Source organism: Siphateles boraxobius, unplaced genomic scaffold (genome assembly GCF_051911475.1).
Source record: "Siphateles boraxobius isolate OS27281-9 unplaced genomic scaffold, OSU_SipBor_1 41, whole genome shotgun sequence".
NCBI classification, from domain to species: domain Eukaryota; kingdom Metazoa; phylum Chordata; class Actinopteri; order Cypriniformes; family Leuciscidae; genus Siphateles; species Siphateles boraxobius.
Window position 1 is genome coordinate 7,122,806 of NW_027509042.1, and position 22,432 is coordinate 7,145,237.

Consider the following 22,432-nt stretch of genomic DNA (forward strand, 5'->3'; position numbering starts at 1 on the left):
TAGGATGCAGAAAAGCTTTAACCATGCCAGGTGCAAATTCCAGGCACGAGGGTGAAACCGACAGAGCCTGCAAATCTCCGATTCTTTTTAGTGAAGAGATAGCAAGCAAAAAGATAGTCTTAAAAGTGAGAAACTTCTCGGGAACTTCTTCGATAGGTTCAAAAGGAGCTAGGGAAAGACCTTCTAATACAATGGCCAGATCCCAAGTCGGCACCCTCGTACGAACTGCTGGCCTCAGCCTCAAAGTGCCACGGAGGAAACGAGTTATAAGCGGGTGTCTCCCAAGAGAAACTCCACTGAAAGGGACGTGGTAAGCAGCTAGTGCCGCCACATACACCTTTAGTGTGGAGGGGGATAACCCTGTGGAGAAGCGCTCCTGCAGGAATTCCAGCACTGCACCCACTGGGCAGTTAACTGGGTCCTGCAGGTGTTCTCCACACCAAGAAGTGAAAAGTTTCCACTTCAAGGCATAAAGCTTCCTCGTGGATGGAGCTCTGGAGTTAAGAATGGTCTCAACAACCTCGGTTGAGAGACCGGAGTCTATGAGCTGGGCCCCCTCAGAGGCCAAGCCCACAGTTTCCACAATTCTGGGCGGGGGTGAAGTATCGTGCCCCCCGCCTGGGAGAGTAGATCCCTCCTGACCGGGAGCTCCAAAGGAGAACCGTCCAGGAGAGAAATCAGGTCCGCAAACCATACTCGGGCCGGCCAGAACGGGGCTACTAGTAGTAGACTGACCCCGTCCCGGCGGACCCTCTCCAGAACTCCTGGTAACAGAGCAATCGGGGGAAAGGCGTACAGACGTGACCTCGGCCACGGCTGCACCATAGCATCCAACCCCAGGGGGGCTGGAAGAGTGATGGAGAACCACCGATGACAATGAGTGGTCTCCTTGGAAGCGAATAGGTCCACCTCGGCGCGACCGAAACTCAACCAAAGGAGCTCCACCACCTCGGGGTGGAGTCTCCATTCCCCTGGCCTCGGCCCCTGCCTCGACAGGGAGTCTGCTACCACATTCAAATACCCAGGGAGATACATTGCTCTCAGAGATAGTAGCTTCCCTTGGGACCACAGGAGGATCTGACGGGCCAACTTGTAAAGCCGGCGAGACCGCAGGCCCCCCTGATGATTTATATAAGAGACCACCGACGTGTTGTCTGATTGAACTAACACATGATGGCCTCTCAGGTCTGTTAGGAAGTGTTTCAGAGCCTGAAACACAGCCAACATCTCTAGACAATTTATGTGCCACGAAAGATGATGATCCTGCCACAGACCTTGGGCTGGGCGACCACTCATGACCGCCCCCCACCCTGTGAGGGAAGCATCCGTCGTTAGCGTTATGCGACGACAAAGAGCCCCCAGCACAGGACCTTTGGATAGGAACCAAGTTTCTCTCCACATGACCAGAGCACGAAGGCAGCGCCGCGTGACTTTGAACGTGCGGAGCGGATTTCCCCTCGGGGAGAATCCCTTGGTCCTGAGCCACCACTGTAGCGGTCTCATGTACAACAGGCCGCAAGGTATAACGTTGGACGCTGCTGCCATCAGACCCAACAGTCTCTGAAACTGCTTGACAGTGAGTAGCTGGCCTAGCTTCACTTGTTTCACAGCTGAGAGAATCGAAGCGATGCGGGTCGGAGAGAGTCGCGCCCGCATCGATACCGAATCCCAAACGACACCCAGAAAAGTGGTCTTCTGGGAAGGAGATAATACACTTTTCTTTGCGTTCAGCCTCAACCCCAACTTTCTGATATGAGCGAGGACGACATCTCGATGCCGAACCGCCATCTGCTCGGTCTGAGCTAAAATCAACCAATCGTCGATGTAATTGAGAATACGAATGCCCTGAAGCCTCAGAGGCACTAGTGCTGCATCCATGCATTTCGTGAAAGTGCGGGGAGATAAAGCTAGGCCAAACGGAAGAACCCTGTACTGGTACGCCTCGCCCCCGAAGGCGAACCTCAGGAACTTCCTGTGTTGTGGAAGGATGGACACATGGAAGTATGCGTCCTTCAGATCTATCGTGACAAACCAGTCCTCGGACCTGATTTGAGACACGATCTGCTTGATAGTGAGCATCTTGAATTTTAGCTTCCCTACCGAGCGATTCAATATGCGCAGGTCTAAAATTGGACGCAACCCCCCATCCTTCTTTGGAACGATGAAATATCGGCTGTAATAACCTGACTCCAAACTGGGAGGAGGAACCCGTTCTATAGCCTCTTTTTGAAGGAGCGTTTTCACCTCTTGTTCCAATACCAGAGCCTGCTCGGGGCCCACCACTGTGTGCAGAACCCCTCTGAATTTTGGTGGACGACACCTGAACTGGATAGCATAACCCTTTTCTACTGTCTGCAGGACCCAATGAGATATTTTTGGAAGGCTTTTCCACTCTGCCAGAAATTCTACTAAGGGTACCAGCCTCTCGAGACTGGCCTCTGGTGTAACTTGAGCAGCAGACGCAGCGCCCTGTAACGGCGCACCGGCAGGGAACAACTGGTCTGACCGCTCTGAGACCCTCCTCAGAGGGAGCGAGCGTCCCTCGGGAAAGCGCTCGCTGGGATCGTCTGTGCCCCGGCATAAAGGCGGGGTTGGCAGAACGAGCCCCTGAGGGCACCGAGGAGGAATGGGCACCGTAAAAAGAGGTGAACACCTTTCCGCCTCGGTGGGGACCACCCTCAGCATCCTGAACGGCTTGGCGTCAGGACTTCTTCTTAGCCGAAGCCTTCTTAGCCAATATAACTGTCCTCAGATCAGTTCTACTGGGAGAAGGCTTCGGCTGAGAGTGTCGCGGCTGAGCCCACTGTCCAGCAGGGGGAGCACGAGACGCGACACTCTGCCTCTGCTGCGCTCTATGTGATGAGCTCGAAGACGGCCGGGGCTGCTCCCGCCCAGCAGCCCCAGGGACATGAACTTTAAGGGGAAGAAACTTTTTAAAAACTGCAGTTTGTTTCTTTTCTTCTTGGAATTTATCGATAACTGAATTCACAGCATCACCAAACAACCCCATGGGAGAAAGAGGAGCATCTAAAAGAAAAGCTTTTTCTCTCTCTTTAATATTAGTCTGATTTAACCACAAATGTCTTTCTGCGGCCACCAGAGCTGCCATAGAACGACCCATTAATTTGGCCGATTCTCTGGTGGCACGCAGGGATAAATCAGCAGCCTGACGCAGTTCGCGAACTACGTCAGTACTGACCTCCTCACTCTCACTCATGTCCCTTAGCAGATCAGCCTGGTATGCCTGCAAGATTGACATAGTATGCAGACATGACGCAGCCTGACCTGCTGCCGAATATGCTTTACCCACCAAAGCCGAAGTGTTTCTTAAAGGCTTGGTGGGTAATGCCGGTGCCTTAAAAGATGATGCTGCTTCGGGGGAGAGATGGCTCGCAAGCGTCTCTTCCACACGAGGCAACGCACCATAACCATGAGCCTTGGCTCCCATAATATTAGCGTATGTTGAAGTCTGGGGACTAAACACTCTATATGACACCGGTTTTCTCCATGATTTCGACACCTCGGTGTGGAGATCATGGAAAAACGGCAGGCACCGGCGTGGAGGCTGCACACGTGACGGCAAAAATCTCTCATCCAACTTTGATTTAGAAACAGACTCCTGTCTAGTCACTGGCCATTCAATATTAAGTTTTTCAACAGCTCTTGTTAACACCTCCATAAGCTCATCACTCTCAGGAGTGTGGGGTGGCGAATCCTCCACATCTCCCTCAACACTAACAACATCAAGTTCCTCAGAACTGGATAGCATTGGTGCCTCAGCCCGAGCGGAAGAAACCGCAGCGCGTGCTTCCGAACCCGGGACTGAGGCACTGGATCTCACAGGTGAAGGGAGAGATAAGGCAGAGCCCGTCTCAAACCCCGCTGTGAGATCCATCTGCGATCCCCACGATAAGCGCCGCCGCTCTGCCTCGGCAGAAGCGGGACCCGAACCGCGGGGAGCGCGCACCGAACCGCTCTCCTCAAAGAGCGACCGGCGGGAGCGGAGCGTCCTTAACGGCAAACGCTCGCAATGCTCACAGTCTGCTCCCTCGAGAGCAAACTGGGCATGCTGAACTCCCAAACAAACAACACAAAGATCATGTGTATCCCCGCTCGTTAAATAACGCGAGCAGGGAGGAACACACTTTCTAAACTGCTGTTCGTCCGCCATAATCTCTCAATATATATATATATAGGGATAAATTGTTTGTGTGGTGCAGGGTATGTAAGACAGACAATATCACACAGGGACAGATTCACATGTAGCGCGACTGAAAGCACAGAAGCTAATGCGCTTGTGTTTTTGGGGTGCTTTATAGTTTCCTGGTCGATGACGTCACCCGCCTATGACGTTTCATCTCTCCATTGGGCTGATTCCATACGTGCTTCATGACGCACAACGCAGGGGCGTTCCCGCAGCGTTTGACGCAGCTCGAAGTTCCCTTGAAAGGGAACTGCCGTTTCCTTCTGCGTGAGCTCACCACCCGTTTGAACGCTACTGCCTTAATAAATATTAAAATAGAATTAAATATTAAAAATATGTGTGTGTTAATTTAAGTTTACACATTAACTAAACTTCAAAGGAAATTCTGGCTGTAGTACCTGGATTGTGACCAGTAAGCAGCAAACCAAAAAGTGTGCGCTTGAGCACTCATGATTATAACCCTATTGGATTCTACCTGAACATGATGGGAAGGCAACAAAGGGCTGGACTGCCACTTTCATGTCAATGAAACACACGATGTTAGATAAAAGACTAACAGAAGCCATAAAATTGAGAGCCTACAACAACAAAGTGGACAAACACATTCAACATCTAAGGTACTGAATTAATTCGAGACAGGGTAAAAAAGAAAAGAGTGTCTTTTTGGGGATATTTTGGATAGAGATAAAAGCCGTAGTGATTTTGAGAGGGGACATATGGTCGTCCACAGCGAGAGTGGGGCGCACCAGTTTTGATCGCAGCCGCTTTACCTTTATTGGGCTACTGACAAACCAAATCTTGATCTCACTATAGTGTTTTTGTCTGCCTTTTTTGGGGAGGCTACAAGTGGTGCTCCCCGCTCCATAAACACACAGCAAAAAGAGCAAAGGGACTATTGTTGTTTAAAGTACTCAGCGGGCTGTTTCCTTCAAGATAGCACGCAGCTGAGGTTTATCAAAAAGAAACTGAAATAAGCAGAAAGGAGGGTACTTAAACAAATGCTTCTTTTAATATACACACCTGAAACCATTCACTTTTTTATTTCCCCTGAAGAAATGTGGCATAAAAGCGCCCAACACCAACCGCTCACATGAAGAGTCAACTTTAAAAAGAATACACGAACACGCATCCCCATAAACAGTTGGGGCTGGGGGGGATCCAGATGGCATTTATTTAAACAGTTCAGGCTAAGGAAACGCAGTGTTATAAAATAAAAATGTGGTAAACAGGCATTTAACACACATGCATGCTCTAAATCAGTGCTTCTCAACTGGTCTGGCTTGAGGACACCATTTTTACATTACAAATCAAGCGCTCAAACTGATCACACAAACGCACATTTTGTAAAGTACGCAATTAGTCATACTAAGAATCAGATATGGACATTTACGAAATTATAGTTGAAGTGCCCCTATTCTGGATTTTTGAAAATGACCTTTCATGTAGTGTGTTACAGTATATAGCTCTAGTCTAAGTGAATGAAAACATCCTGCAAAGTTTTAAATCTGAAAGTTCACCGTATATAAAGTTATTGTCTTTCAAAAGTAAGAGTCGACTCTGAGTCAATGAAATGAATCGTTTTTCAAACGAGTCATAAGCCGTTTCGTTGTGACATCTAGACAAAACATTAGCATATTGCCCGCCCACTTATTGCCAGCGCAGACACCAGGGAAAACTTTAACCTCAAACCTACAGCTGATTCCTGTGGATACTGTATAGCATCATGTTGAGAAGACGCTGTGCTCTACAATGTGAAGGTAAAGCCTTTTTTCTTCACTGCCAATGGACGAGCATGTGAAGAACCAGTGGTTAAAATTCATCTTTACCACGATACCACAGCAGTATAAAACTAAACTTTTGCTGTGTTACCTTTATTTGACTGACGACTGCTTGTCAAATCTCGGAGTTCAATGCAGGATTCGCAAACCTTTTGCTCTTGAAAAATGGTGTTCAAAATACTTAGTTTTGAGTTTTATATTGTGTAGGTCTTACTGAAATACTTCTGCTAATCAGTTGTGGGCCACTATTACCTAAAACTCTGTCTATTAATGCAGATTGTCTGTCGTTCTCACTACTTTGAGGAAAGATTAAGTATGGAGCAAGATATGTTTTACCAACGTTTATGTTACATCAGTCATTCATGCTAGAGCTCGGCTAATGTATGCACTGTTATTGATACAGTTTCCACATGTTCACCGAAATAAATTCGAAAAATACTTGGTAAATAAATAAGTACAAGTCATTTGAGAATCATTGAAAATGTGGTGATGTGCAAATGTATTTTATGAGATTTTTTTATTTTTTTTACCTTTAATGCATGTAAACCTGTTGTAGGAGACTCCAAAACAACATTAGGAAAATTTAAAATAGCATAATAGGGGCACTTTAAGCACAAAGGCCCAACAACTTGCAAAATGATAAAAAAAACAAATTGAAAGTTTTTTAAATACATATGCCGCAGAAATCCAAATAACAGCAGAACGTATAGATTAGAGAAAAAAAAATAAAACTATTAAAACTTGATATACACATTACATTCTAAAATCGGCAGCAATTCCATTCCCAGATCAGCCATGATGCTATACAGTGTAAAACTGTTGCTATATTCTCAATTCTACCCAAGAGGCAATCTTCCGGTCTCTCTCTTGAATCCAACACCGAAGTGACTTAAACTGCAATTCATCGACTGGCCGCTAGAGACAGGCTCCAAAAGAGAGTCAATCCCATATACCCCCCTATTGCTAATATGGCTAACTTAACAGCAGAAAAAAATATGTTTACAGCCTTGTACAAAAAGTGGTTTTGGTCTATATAGTTAATTTTGCCCTCTATGACAACTGTGAGGGGGGTGAATTTTTTTTATAACTCATCCGTTTAAATTATATTAAGCAGTAAAGTTCTGCATAATTAAGGGAGTGGCCACTTGAGTGACAGGTGGATTGTCGCTGCTGTCACTACTAGCCGTTTGTCTGCTGTATATTAGCTGCCACATCACCTCAGCTAATCCCGCCTCTTTGCCCATTTTCCGGATATCCGGAAGTGATGCGCGCCATATCCAAGATGGTGACGGCCGGCACTGCCCACTTTGGCCTTCAAAAATGCTCTTCAGAAACCTGCGGGTGACGTCAGGGACACTACATCCATATTTTTTTACAGTCTATGATTCTACCCAAAATATCTTAATGGGAATTTATTTAATCACAAATCAGTAACAGTTTGGGTAACACTTTATCAGTGTCCTTGTTACATGTAGTTACAGTAGTAATAACTATAAATTATGCATAATAACATGCTACTAACCCAAAACCAAACCCTTTTTCTAACCCTAACCCTATAATAATGTTGTTAATTAATATTACTCAATATTTAAATAATTACACTGTAACCGCTCTGATGGAATGTACAGTAATCTAAATGAACCTGACTATCAAGTGCAGCAACCAAGGGTGATTTGTGAATGCCAGCATAACTTATTATGGTCCTAGTGAGCCGTCGCGTCTTTATAAAGACTGGTGAAACCCACGACCCTCCCACCACAGGAAGGAGATATAATACTCAAATCAGACTTGCAGAGGAACTCCTGCTGTTTTTCACTGTCAATTGGGACAGAATAAAAAGAAATTCCTCAAATAATTGATTAACAGCTCTCGCACTCTCTCTTTAATGTATAACACTGTGGTTTAGTCCTTTAGTTCTAGTACAGTGGATAACATTCACAAAAACAATGTTTTGTGAAACAAAGATGGTTGAAACTACATCTAAAGAAAACAAGCATTTATGCAATCAGACTCCAAACCTCATCGCTACTGAGATACAGCCATTGTGAGAACTACACCTGGTATCTTCACTATACATAGCAGGTAATGTCTTCAGCATTCACTGACCCATCAAATAACATCAGCTGAACTGCAAAATACTCTATTCAACCTGACACCACAATGTTCAACATGTTGTTAACTCTACACATACACAATTTAATTTCTTACCAAGTCAAAAAGAACTTTAATTGTTATTGCACATTTAGAGTGAGGTCTCTTTCAAGACTCAAATATGAAAATGAGAAGATGGTACATATGTGAAATATGATTAAGACGCAGCGCATAGCCTTCTCTATCAGTGGCATTTTAATTAAAAACATTCTGCAATTCCCCAGAATGCAATTACTGCTTTAGGGATTGGTGCATCGACACTGACAATTTTTCTCATTTCCTATGCATCTACTGACAACCCTTTCAATATCTGCTTAATTCATCCAGTCCTATTCAGAGAGAGTGAAAAAGAAAACATTTTACCACTTCCAATGAAAGTCTCTTTAATAACCAGTTCTTTTGATAATTTGAAAGCATACAAAGGCACCGTACAAGCTTACACCAAAGTAACCATAAATGTATTTTCACAAATTAAGTGATTTTCACAGTGATTTATTTTAAAAGAAAAGGTAGGGCTGTTTAGAGACCAATACATTCTAAGAGCCGCAAACTAGTTCATATTTCTAAAGCTAGTCCTGACAGAACGCTGCTAAAAGTCTGCATAAAAAAACACACATTTTTGTGCAAATTATATAAAATTACATATAAAAAACAAATAAAAACCCATGAAATGGCTTAACTAACAGTTTTCTTTCCTGTGTTAATGCATTTATTATTGAAACAAGTTTTTGAAAATAACAAAAGAAGAGCAACAGTTTGATTTAAAAATCCATTAATTTTCTCCATATAAAAATGTATTTTTAATAGGGTTGCAAAGTTTTCAGAAACTTTCCAGAATTTTCGGAAACTTTCCAAACTTTCCTTTGCAACCCTAATTTTTAATGATAACATCAGTGTATGTACAGAACCACTATGAACTCTAAATTTCAGGTTGTTAAGGAATGATATGCTCCGGTTTTATATTACACATATTTATATATTATTTTTATATTTAATTTCGTAATTCACAATAGAGCCCGATCGATATGGATTTTTGGGGGCCGATGCCGATACCGATAAAAACAGCCTGATACCGATATATCGTCCGATATTATTTATGTGTATTATAGTACAGTACCAGTCAAAAGTTTGGACACACTTTCCTATTGGTGTGTACAAACTTTTGATGGGTACTGTATATAGAATACACAGTATTTAAACAGAATAAATATATAAACATTTTGCAATGATCACTCAAATGTGGTGATCAAACATTTGTGTGACAAAGATATGTAATGGAGGCAGGGGGAATGATAGAATGAGAATGATACATTTGAGCTGTAACCAAACTAGTTTGCATTGCATGTTATATTATATTATATTCTAAATACTGTTGCATAAGCTTCACTAACGACTTTGTCTTTTAATTAAGTCACGCTATATAAAACAACTTGTATCAATAAATATATCAACAGTGTCACTGACATTATCTTCTATTTTTAGTCTTAATTCCTCTAATCTCTACCATTGGAGGAAGAACTCAGGGCCCGGTTCCCCAATAACGCACACTCTTAGCGAGCTAAGAAGACTCGAAAGATATATCTTACCAAAGTTGTTTAGGTTCCTAAGTGTGTTCCCCGAAGTGTCCCTTAGGAAGCTTCTTAGCACGCTGCCTCTTACGTCCGACGTTACAAAGGCGCTGTCCCAAGTGAAGGTGCTGAATTAGTTGGCATCGATTTTGCTCAGGAATCTATTTTGCACTTCACGCGAAGGTGCATTACGGCGTTGAGAAAGACAACACGTTCTATGCAAATGAAACATTCCTCAAATTATCCTAGTAACATTTATTTGAACATAGTTTAAGTTATCAGTAAAACATAGACTATTAATTAAATTATCAAATTGTGATATGTCAAAATGTTTGAGGTGACCGATCAAAGCAGGATTTATGTTCACAGAAGCGCGAGCCGCGTGCGAATCCCAACGCGACGCTTCAGGAGATAAGATGTACGTGGCAAAACTAAACAGCATTTTTACGATCGAAGTTTTAAACGAGGACATAAATAATCAGTTTGCAAAGACTGTATCAATCAAAGCTCAGCTTCGGGAAGGGGATATTTACAGGTAAAGATAAAGAGACTGAGAGAAGAAGAACAAGAGAAGGAGAGGGAGATGAGAGAGGAGAGCAATAGCCTATTGCATACTGTGGCCAGAATGAGAATAACTTTATTGCAATGGATTCCTATACCGATAGTTATGAAAATGCCTAATATCGGCCGATAATATCGGCTCGCCGATATATCGGTCGGACTCTAATTCACAATTGCTTATGAGATAAATATGAGTAGTACTGTAAGGTACTTTACAATCATAATTGATTGGCAAGCAGCTGCAGTTACTTCCGTTTAATGTGGTATTGATTGCCATTGGTTAATGTTTTCAATAAAAAGCAACCTATCTACAATGAACAGAGAGCGAGAGTTAGATACTGAATATGGTGGGGAAGCAACGTAAAAAAAGGGCACCAAGCTTCTCGTCAGAGAATCTTGAAATTTTGCTGGACGAGATGAGCTTGCACAAGGTGACACTGTTTTCCAGGTTTTGAAATAACTTGTGCAACAGCAACAAAAAAGAACTATGGAGCGACATAGCAAGGAAGATGGCTGCCTCCGGATCAGGCACACCAAGGTCCTGACAGGACGTCAGGCAAAATGTCAAAAAGGCTTAAGTTTTGGCGAATAAAAAAATTGACTCTTTTTTAGTCGGCTCTGCGGGCGGCGCCGCCTTTGATTCAATACAAGGACACATTGGATCGCTGCCATAGTTGGTCGCTTACTGGACACCACCATGCTTACCCATTTATAGATCTTAGCCATTTAGTGTCACAGTGTCTGGTTTGTGTTCCCTGGGTTTTCTAGAGGTTAATTCCCTGATCGTCACATTTCCTCATGTACTACATTTCCCATCATCCTGTCATGTCATCCGCTTCGGTCCCTCCTCGACCCTGGGCTGGTGATGTCCAGCCCAGAGATCCATCCGCCGCTGAGTCCGTCAAGCCCAGAGCCTTCCCCGCTGGTCCCGTCCAGCCCAGAGCCTTCCCCGCTGGTCCCGTCCAGCCCAGAGCCTTCCCCGCTGGTCCCGTCCAGCGCAGAGCCTTCACCGCTGGTCTTGTCCAGCGCAGAGCCTTCACCGCTGGTCCCATCCAGCCCAGAGCCTTCACCGCTGGTCCCGTCCAGCCCAGAGCCTTCACCGCTGGTCCCGTCCAGCCCAATCGCCCTCTCCCTCTCGGAGACGGAGGAGGAAGAGGACGTCCTGTCTCCCACAATGGCCGGAGGTCCTTCCTGAGCCTCCAGTCAGCCCAGAGGCCGTCTCCATACTCCTTGCCCTGCCGGCGCCACCCAAGCTCCTGGCCCTGCCGGCACCACCCAAGCTCCTGGCCCTGCCGGCGCCGCCCAAGCTACTGGCCCTGCCGGCGCCGCCCAAGCTCCTGGCCCTGCCGGCGCCGCCCAAGCTCCTGGCCCTGCCGGCGCCGCCCAAGCTCCTTGCCCTGCCGGCACCGCCCATTCCAACCATCAAGGCCAATACTGCCCAGCCTGAGCCGGTGTCTGTTCCTGTGCCTGAGCCGGTGTTTGTTCCTGAGCCAGGGTCTGTTCCTGTTCCACCGTCCTGGCCGCCCGAAGGGACTTCGCCGGCAGGGCCGCCTGAAGGGACTTCACCGCCCTGGCCGCCCGAAGAGTCTTCCCCGCCCTGGCCGCTCGAAGGGTCTTCACCGCCCTGGCCACCCGAAGGACTGTCTGCTTCGCCCTGGCCGCCCGATGGACTGTCTGCTTCGCCCTGGCCGCCCGATGGACTTTCTGCTTCGCCCTGGCCGCCCGATGGACTGTCTGCTTCCTCCTGGCCGCCTGATGGACTGTCTGCTTCGCCCTGGCCGCTCGATGGACTGTCTGCTTCGCCCTGGCCGCCCGATGGACTTTCTGCTTCGCCCTGGCCGCGCGATGGACTGTCTGCTTCGCCCTGGCCGCCCGATGGACTCTCTGTTTCGCCCTGGCCGCCGGCTAAGCCGTCACCCCTTGTTCCTGTTCCCCTTCATGGACCTGGCCCCCCATCCCTCCCCCTGGTCCTCCACCATTCCACCTCCCTCCTGGACTTTTGTTTTGTTTTTTAGTGATGTCTTGTAGCGTCTGGTAGCCGCTCCGTAGAGGGGGGGTTATGTCACAGTGTCTGGTTTGTGTTCCCTGGGTTTTCTAGAGGTTAATTCCCTGATCGTCACATTTCCTCATGTACTACATTTCCCATCATCCTGTTCTGTCACTCATCACTGATCATTACACACAGCTGTTCCCACTCACATTGTTTGCATTGCTCTATTTATACCCTGTCTGTTTCTGTGTTAGTTGTCGAGTCCTTGCTTAATGTCTGTTTGCACTTCGGAGTTTCTTGTCTGGTTTGTTTCTTGTTTTGGACTGCTTTATATGATTTTGAACCTTTGCCTGGCTGTCTATGGATTTGGATTACCCCAATAAACTACTGCACTTGGACCAAACCTTTTGTGTGTGAGTCGTGACATTTAGAGCCAAATTGTTTGCCAGATTTTAATTATCAAAAGTGATTGCCAATTTAAAAGCTTTAATGACATTACGAAATAGCCTAGGCTAATTACCACCATATTAGTTCTGATACCAAACAAAATAAACTTCATAAATAGGCCTGTATCCATTGCGAAAATATTTTATTATTAGTCTTCAAATGACCATAACATAAAATCATTTTTGAGCCACAACATTGTCAACATACCATAGTTTGACTTGTACTGCGCTGCGCTGATTTCTAAAGACTGCTGCACAGTGGCGGCGACTAACGTCTTGAGCTCAAACAACGCTAAGAGAGAGCTTACGAATGGTCCAGACCAACCTTACGAAAGTGTGACTTACAGAAGATATACTTAGCGTACGAACGTTTCGGGAATCGTGCCATCACGTTAAGAGAGAGGTTAAGGAATAGGTTAAGAACTACTTAGCGATAAGAACATTTTGGGGAACCGGGCCCAGATCTTTTTACTAAAGTAAAATTTATAGTATCATAATGAAAACGTTTTTAATTACATAATGTACAGACTTTTATACTATTTTAAATAAGTAGTAAGCAAAATTTACCTAATAAACGTGAAACTAGGCTACTCTTAATGCAAAATGGCCCTATATAAATGGTTATAGTTATATAAATTATTGGAATATTGCTTGATGTTGTAACGTAGCGTTATAGGCAGAATGAGCTGTGTCTACACACCGGACGCGGCCGTTATTGCTCGCGTCGCAACAGCTGTTTACCCGAGACGCGGAAAAGCACCCGTTACAGAGCAGATTTGTTGCTCGCTCCACGCATTTTAATCAATCAATTGCCTGGATTTAAAAAATAAGTAAATATAGCAGACAATATAATCAGGACTTCTCAGCTGCGCGCTTGCAATAGTCACAAGCTCACACAATACGTGACAGAGGCTGGCAGCAGAGAAATCAATTCAGTGAATTACACTGCGCAAATCAAAAGTATTAGTCTACTACCCACCGGATGAAGAAGGGTTGGCTCTCAACAGAACATAAAATATTAAATTTATTTTATTTTTCGTGTTCGCATTTATGAGGAAAAAACGGACGTGATAAGCTCCGAAAGCGGCACTAAACTGCTTTAAGACTTTCAGAGACCTCGAACAGAAAGCACAAAGCCTTTCATTAAAGTCAATTTCGTTTTGTATTAATTATATCTTAATTTTAATCAATGTTTCATCAACCAAATGCCTGGATTTAATAAATAAAAAGTAAATATAACAGACAATAGATAATCTCGAAACGGAGGCGCCGGCGAGTGAACTGCAACTCGTCTCATAAATGAACCGAAACTCAGCGTATAGACCTGAGAAATATATCTATTGAAATGTCTACTTTTAAACAGAACAAATCAAAACGAAAGACAAACTGCTCTCTGCTTATGTAATCCTTCTGAAATGTACATTTCTCTCTGGCGCATTAAAAGATCGCGAGTCCGCATCCTCAACTTCATCTTTGCAGCCCACAACGACTGAAAACACTTGTTATTAATAAACAATTCAAATGTCTCCTTGCTATATTTGATGTATGCATACCATTGCTTTTGCCAGTTCATTGTGACAGCTTTTAGGTGCTTTATTGGCAGCGCCACCCTTACATGAATCACCACACTGCGCATTTTTTTATATTAATTTAACGCCCATTATAAATTCCGATACCGATGGTTATGAAAATGCCTAATATCGGCCGATAATATCGGCTCGCCGATATATCGGTCGGACTCTAATTCACAATTGCTTATGAGATAAATACGAGTAGTATATATCCATGAAAGACGCTAAGTATACCATCCAGCTCTTTTTTAAGATAAAAAAATGGATATCCCTGTGAGTGCAAGATGAGTCATTAATATTTTTTATTCATTTTAAAGCGTAAAAAAAAAAAAAAAGTATACATCAATTTGGTCCACTTTTAGAAATACACTACTAGCATATAAATCGACCTTAAAGCTTATACATATGAACCAACAGCCACAAACCTCCAATATTAATTTCTCCATGCTAATTTATGAAGCGGTCTGAAATCAGCATCTTCCTCCATCCACTTTACAGCATTAAAACGAATACAAGTTCGTAATATGACTTCTTGACTTCACCTTTATGCATTCTCATGCACAACGTGGTCTCCTACAAATTCTCCTGCATTAGATACCAAATTAGAAAATATCCCATCTAATAACATCAGCTGCCCTTTAAATTATTCTCTTGAACCTGCACCACTCCATCATGCGGCGGAGTTAATTAAGCTATGGAGAGAGTAATAAAGAAGATGGATGTGGAGCAGTCAGAGACGCATGCCCCCACCACACGACAACAACTGAAGCCTAGTAAGGTCAGAGACCAGCGATTGATGGATCTGTCAGCCAATCGTCTTACGATGACAGCGGACTTCCTCCCCACAGAATTGGATTGTTCCCTGCCCTGCAATGCCATTGTCTTCAGGCAGTGGCCTTGCTGGGAACAGAATTCAATTGGAAAGGCTTGTTTGTCATTTGCTATCACTGCCATATGCAATGACGTGTCAGCCAATCAGTGTGATTTTAAATGTCATGATAGGGGGAAATTCAATAGTCATAGCAAAACACTTTTCGTTTTCAGTACCAATTTCCGTACAAGAGCAAAAACTGTTTAATTAAGTCATTTATCAGATTTTTTCCTGTCCATTGGTTATTACTGTAGATCATCTCAGTTTCTGATTCAATAGCACATTTAAACACGGTTGTCAATCCGGAAACTTTGCAGCATACTTAGCAGCATAGACAAACTAAACTTGAATTCAGATTGTGAATGGGTAAAAAACAGAAAGCAAGAGAAGAGCCCTCCTTCAATAATCACTTCAATCTCTAAAGTGAAAGCTCAGTTTTCTTCACTCTCGAAAACTTATAATAAAATAAGAAGTCTGAATTATATAGTGAATCTCTTATTTACATTGGCTTTCCACTTTGTTGGTTCTAATGTAAGAATTCACGAGCATGCAGCTCACGTTGAACAAAGCAAAACCTTGAGCATTTTCAGCTGTGACTAACTTAGTGACTAGCGAGTTTACGCTCTCAACAGACATGATGGTGATTGGCAACTATGTTCAGCACTTAAAAAGAAAAAACACAATCCTTAGACGTCAAACAAACACAAACAAGTGTGAAAAGTTATAATACATATATGAAAATTTAATAAAATCAAAATGTATCTAAATTTAACTTACTTTGTCTTTATAAGGCAGTGAGCAGACCATTTTTCATTTTGGGAATAAAAAACTTGCTCAGGGTTAATCATTATTTTTTTTTAATTTTGAGTGAAAATTGCTTAATTAACAATTGTTAAATAACAAAATTTATGAAAAAAATTATTAGTACTATTATTTATTATTGTAGCCCACATTTATAAAATAACATAAAAATAAAACAAAATAGGTATTCCAGGTTATTTGCCACATTGTACATCCAGGTTTAGTGCATTGCATTGTGGGGTCTGTATTTCACACAGAGTGGTCTGCACATTATGTAGTAGGTCAATCAGATTTTCTATGCTTACAGAAAATTCAAATAGTGAGTGCAGTATATACTGCAGAAATTATACAATTAGTACGATTGTGTAGTCAAGTCAAGGCACCTTCATTTATAAAGCGCTTTTAACAGTATGGATTGTTTCAAAGCAGCTTTACAGTGATAATAGAAATTACCGTAACAGATTGTTTAGGCGTTACCATAGCTCTAGGACACAGTTATTGTCCAGCTAAAGATAGTCTTGATTGATTCACTTCCGTTGCGAAGATCATTAGTTATTAATTTAGGGGCCGCTAACACGAACAATACCAGACGACAACTGAATGAAAAGGAGGAACTTAAATACACGGTGGTGATGACACAATGACAAACAGCTGTGGTGATTATGAAGTGTCCATGGTGGCGGAAAACAGAACTAGGAACACATGTGACAAACAAAAACAAATAGAAGGTCCATGAAACAAACAGAACATAACAGTGACAGCTAGTTTGCTATTCTAAACATGGTCTCATTATTTTATGGGCTGGATAGTTTTTTTTAAAGGCTGTGTGGAAAGGGTGGAGCTTAAACCAATTACATGTCAGTCGTAGCTTTCAAAACAGCCATAACAAGGAGCACAAGGCCTCAAAGTGTTTTACTGAATCTCATTTTTTGATATCTCATTCTCAGCTGATGTAAATGATGACTGCAAGACTGAATCTGGCCCATGAACAACCTATGTGTATATGTGAGATACAGACAGAGTGTGAGAGAAACAAGAATGAGAGAAAGCGACCAGGCTCTCCTCAGGGAAAACATTTTCATTTTGATCATGTTATCGGGGAGGAGTACAAGGGTCAGCGTACAAGTCCGTGCTGTCAGGTCTGCAATGTCCTGTTTGTTTGGACCTTATCTGTGCTGCAAGTGTGATCAGAGATCAGAATGTGACTTACAGGCAAAGGTTAGGCTGGCCTCCCTGCTGACAATAGTCCCAAAAGAGTTGGAAGCAAGGCATTGGTACGTCCCAGCGTCCTCATCTTTATTGAGATGGTTGATGCGAAGGTTGCCTCCAGAAAGGCTGTGATGGGAGCCGGGTTTAGGATTGACCAGACTGCCATTTAGCTTCCACCTACAAAACAAAGGAGTTTACAGTTCAGAGATTTCAATATGAACTCATACATTTCTCATCATGACCTATCATGACGAAACTGTCACAGCAAGGCTTATTAATGTCATAGCTCTATAGTCTTATTCTCAAAAATAAGAGCATTGCAAATATTTTTATAAATACATAATTTACACTACCGAAAGTTTGGGGTCAACAAGTAAAAAAAAAAAAGAACACGTTTATTCAGCAAGAATTAATTAAATTGATCAAAAGTGACAAGTGTCTATTTCAAATAAATGATGTTTCTTTTTTTAATGTTAAAATATATTAAAATAGAAAACAAATATTTTACATTGCAATAATATTTCACAAAATTACAATTATTACTGCATTTTGTGTTCAAATAAATGCAGCCTGGATGAGTATAAGACATTCAATTTAGAAGAAACATTGAGACAAAGTTGATACTTCAATAAAATATTCCTCAAATAAAAATAAATACTCCTGAAGTATGAAAAAGCAACCACTGAAATAAAAATCATTTGAATATATATATATATATATGCATGCTCTACAAACTATTTGTACACTTTTTAGTCTAAACATTACATAAAATATCAAACCAAATGTGATTTCTTTTAAAATAAGACAACAGAGCACACTTTTCAATCAAAATATTTAACAAAAACTTCTTTGTTTGATTTTCATTTTAAGTCTATGTTTATACTGTATGTCTTGTGGTGTTTTTAATATGGTTTAAGACAACCCATGGTCAAAGTCATAAGTCAACCCCATTGCTGAGTATTTTCTCCTTACAACTGCAGTGAACCAAAGACAGTCTCAAAAACACGGTTTGAAATCGCTGGTGTTTCTGACGTCACAAACGTCAACGTGTGATCGTCAACGAGTGGATCTCTGAGCTGGTGTGAGTGAGTGGAGGCAGATTTTCATATTCATAGAACTGCGTATACTAAACGAGGCAAGGGTGTAGAGTTACATTCAAGTTATTTTAAAGCATGAAGAAAAAACAATCAAGAAAAAACTTTTAAATATGTCATTTTGGTGATCAAAGATGAGTTGTAAAGGATAAAATTATTGACTACAGGGGGACTTTAAAAGACAACAGAAATTATGTTCACAAAAATTGGAAAAATTTGGACACTTAATTTACATATTTTTGGACCAATGGTGAATGAATATACAGAATGTATTTCTGTATAGTTAATATATTTCCATTTATTAACAATTTAATTATACAATTTTAATAATATATATAAAGTATAAAATGTAAAAAGTAAATCTTCAGGTTTACAAACACAGCAGTCAATATCAGCTAATAAAGTTTAATAAGAAAGCACATGGCTGGAAACAGGTTGTTTTGAACAACTATCGGGTGACTAGACATAGGGTACAAATCTGGGCAGGTGAAACAAAAGCTCTAAGTGAGATCCCACATAAAAACAACCAGTGAACGGCATTGAGTAACTGAGATGCACTGCTGTTATTAGACTCCAGAGTAAAGCACTTAGTACACTACACTAACTCCAAGGGGATTGTCCTCGCAATTAGTGCACTGTAAAGTGCTTTGCATAAAATGTGTCTGCTAAATGAAAAGCAACCATCTGTAGCCCTGATAAATTCAGAAGCCTGTATTTTTTCCCATACCAAGATGAATGCCCAAAATGGCACAGCTTGTGACCATCCATCTTGTTGAACACAAAGTCATACAGCATCAAATGTGAGCTTTATCATGGCAGAGCACCAATTAAAACTAATATTTGAAGTAAGCATTTCTGTATTCTATAGCATGCAGTGTGATTACTAGGAATTTACTGAGACTACTTAAGGATTTAATTCATTTAAGATATCAGCGGATTCTCCAACCCTTCAAACAGCCTTATTAAAATAAAACAATCTGCCAAATCAATACAATAACCCACATATAAACCAGACTTTTAAATATTTTTCTCTTTTCATCATTAACTGTGGTAATGGGAAGAGGATGATATTGCGTTCATGAGGTTATGTGTGTGTGTGTGTGTGTGTGTGTGTGTGTGTGTGTGTGTGTGTGTGTGTGTGTGTGTGTGTGTGTGTGTGTGTGTGTTTTATGAGAAATCTATGTATGGCTGCACTGTAAACCCAAACGCTCAAAATAATTAATTTGTTTGAGTAAGGCAAACTTAAATTGAAATTAGTTAAAGCATTTAGAACTTTCTTTTTCTTTTGAGCTCACCAAGTTGATACATTTTAAGTAATCTGGTTGGTTTCATTATTTTGGGGAGATACCATCATGGTGACAAGTGGAGCATGAGCTTAGTTTGAAAACAGGTACAGCACATGTTTAATGTTCTATTGTCTTATGCCTGCTACAGACAGATGACAGATTGCGATTTTGGCAATCCTATACGATCCTTACAAATCACACTGTACGACGTGGATCTAATAAATTTGGCTATGACCTGTAGACTGTACGATGATGACACCAATTGAATTGTAGGCTACGACACCAGTTAGTATGGAAGAATAAAACATCATTAGCATGCTCTAGTGCAGGGTTTCCCAAAGTGTGGTACGCGCAACCCAGGGGTACGCGAGCTGCCACCAGGGGGTGTGCGAGAGGAAAAATTTAATGTCTGTCTGTTTTTTTAAGTGGGATTTTTCCATACAATAAAATAAATAAAAACATGAACAGTAAACATTTCCTTTGTAATCGCTTTTATTTTATTATTATTTATTTTATTTATTAGTTTTTGATAGAAACGTAGAAGACAGCTGCTGTCTTCTTCTACGCTGCTGTCTTCTTCTACGCACAGCTCTGCACTGCAGCCGCTAGGCTATATGTCACATGATCAACTTCTAAATTCAAATGTGCTTTCGCGCGTTGGCTGGCGCTGAGCCAGTGCTGTCATATATCACAACTATTGAGTGTTTTCAACCACATAATGTTTATTTTAGGTTTCAGACATTTAAAGACACATAAGTACTTGCAAAACAATGATTTTGAGTTTGCTGATTTCTATGGAAGCAGCAATAATAATCCTTTTCATTATAAGACGACACCTTTTATTCATATCAGATTCACATTGTGTAAGTAGCTTCACATTTTACCCTATTCTTCTCCCAGTTCACCGGCCTCTTACTTTCATGTATTTCGTGAGAAGTGGAGGGATTGACGTGTTGTAAATCCAACAGATCCGCACAAACTAACATGGCGCGCCCATCAGGCATACAGCTCAACTAACGCGATCGTTATAAAGGTGTTTAAACAACAAAACACATCCACTTGCACATATTTGACAATGGAAGATCAGTGTTTCATGCTATAGCTAATACATTTGTGAATATTTTTGATAAAAAAAGGAAAAATTACATAAAAGCAGTGGTTGCGCTGTGTCACGTGACAAGCAATGACGCGTCACCATGGAAACATTAAAGTGACAAGTTCTAAATAACGGTCGCCTTGAAAAACTCACGCTGGTCAGTTATTTTAAACTTACGTGTGAAAGGGTTAAAAGTGGAAGCTTGTGCGTAGCTTTGTTGCATTATATTGAAACTTTGTTGATGTTGTTATTGTCATGTGTGTTCTGGTTATTTGCGCATGATTAAACATGAGTCTTTATATGGCGATAAAACAAAGCTTTCTTGCATTTTTTTTAAATGGGGATTGGGGGTGCGCCACCCCGGTTGGGACATAGAAGGGGGGTGCGCAGGAAAAAAAGTTTGGGAACCGCTGCTCTAGTGGCACATACTGATGATGTTTTATTCTTAATCTAATTTTATTCAGGGTTAATTGGACTTTGGTAATTATATTTTTTATGTGCGCTGAAAAAAAGAGGTAGAGAAAGAGGATAATATGGAAGTGCACATGGCTAGGGAAAAGAGGCCAAAATTTAAATCAATGTATTGTTTTGTGTAAATGATTAGGCAAGATGATTTTCAGATCATTTTGAAGCAAAAACTCTAGGCGACAACATCCATTAGTCAAAAGTCTTGTGGACACATACGTATTTAGTACGTGTTTTGTGGCCTTATTTCAGAAACTTTAAGTTTTTGTTTTTTCAATAACCATGCATAAACAATATTGTCTCAAAAATACAAACATGTACAAACATGTTGCTCACATATTATGGTTGCCCTGTTTGTGCTAAATGCCATTAAGTGCCATTAATATGTTTATAGGCAAAAGCACAAATGGCAGGGCATGTCAAAACATCTCAAGGACCCCAAAAACACCTTAGACCCCAGAGGGTTAAAGGCACACTGAAGTGCCTTGAAACAAGCAGCTTTGTAAGACGCGTTGACGTAATTTCCACTGAAACAGGAAGCGGGACATATTAGATGGCTCCTCCCCCTTTTCAAATAGCCAATAGCGTTTAGTTTGCTCACAGACTGCAAGTCGTACTTGACAGCACCATGGAAGCGAATCCGAGCGCTGATGATACGTTGGATTCAATAGTAGAGGTGTGAATAAATTCTAGCCATTTCATTATTAACCAAAGTACAGTTGAAAAAAGGAATAAAACTCAAGCGTTTGAGCAACCAAACACACATCTCCAACCCATATTGCTCCATGACGTGTCAACGGTCGCTTTGGCTGGGTGGTATTTATAGCATAGGGAGCGGGACGCTTTAGATTATAGAGAGCATTTGATTGGACAGAAGATGTGATGAGAAGCTGAAGTCTGCGGTGATGTCATAAAAATCCGTGATCCATTTTAGCGGAAGTGAGAGAAGTTTTGGATGCTTATATCTCCTAAATGCGAATTTTGTCATTGTTTTGGAACACACCAGCTTACACCAACATATTCAGACTAAAAGCTTCAAAAATTAATTTTGATTTCAGGGGGCCTTTAAAGGGATAATGGTTTACTCACCCTCGTGCTGTTCTAAACCTGTATGACTTTCTTCTATGGAACACAAAAGAAGATATTTTGAAGAATATTGGTAACTAAACAGTTTAGATTCCCATTGACAAAAAACTGTTTCAGAATACATTCTTCATTATATCTTCTGTGTGCAGCAGGAAAAAAAAATGCATAAAGTTTGGAATGACATAAGGGTGGGTAAATGATGACAGAATTTTAATTTTTGGGGTGGAGTACCCCTTTATCTAGCGAGACATCTAA

General features: G+C 41.7%; 1 protein-coding gene across 2 annotated transcripts in view; it reads right to left on the reverse strand.

Annotated features, from left to right (window-relative positions):
* Positions 1 to 22,432, reverse strand: part of cntn4 (contactin 4) — a 170,390-nt gene that overhangs the window by 86,301 nt on the left and 61,657 nt on the right. For both annotated transcript variants that reach the window (XM_077197996.1, XM_077197995.1), the window contains exon 4: positions 17,152 to 17,327. In XM_077197996.1, the coding sequence (XP_077054111.1) occupies positions 17,152 to 17,327 (176 nt within the window). The remainder of the gene's footprint in view (positions 1 to 17,151; positions 17,328 to 22,432) is intronic.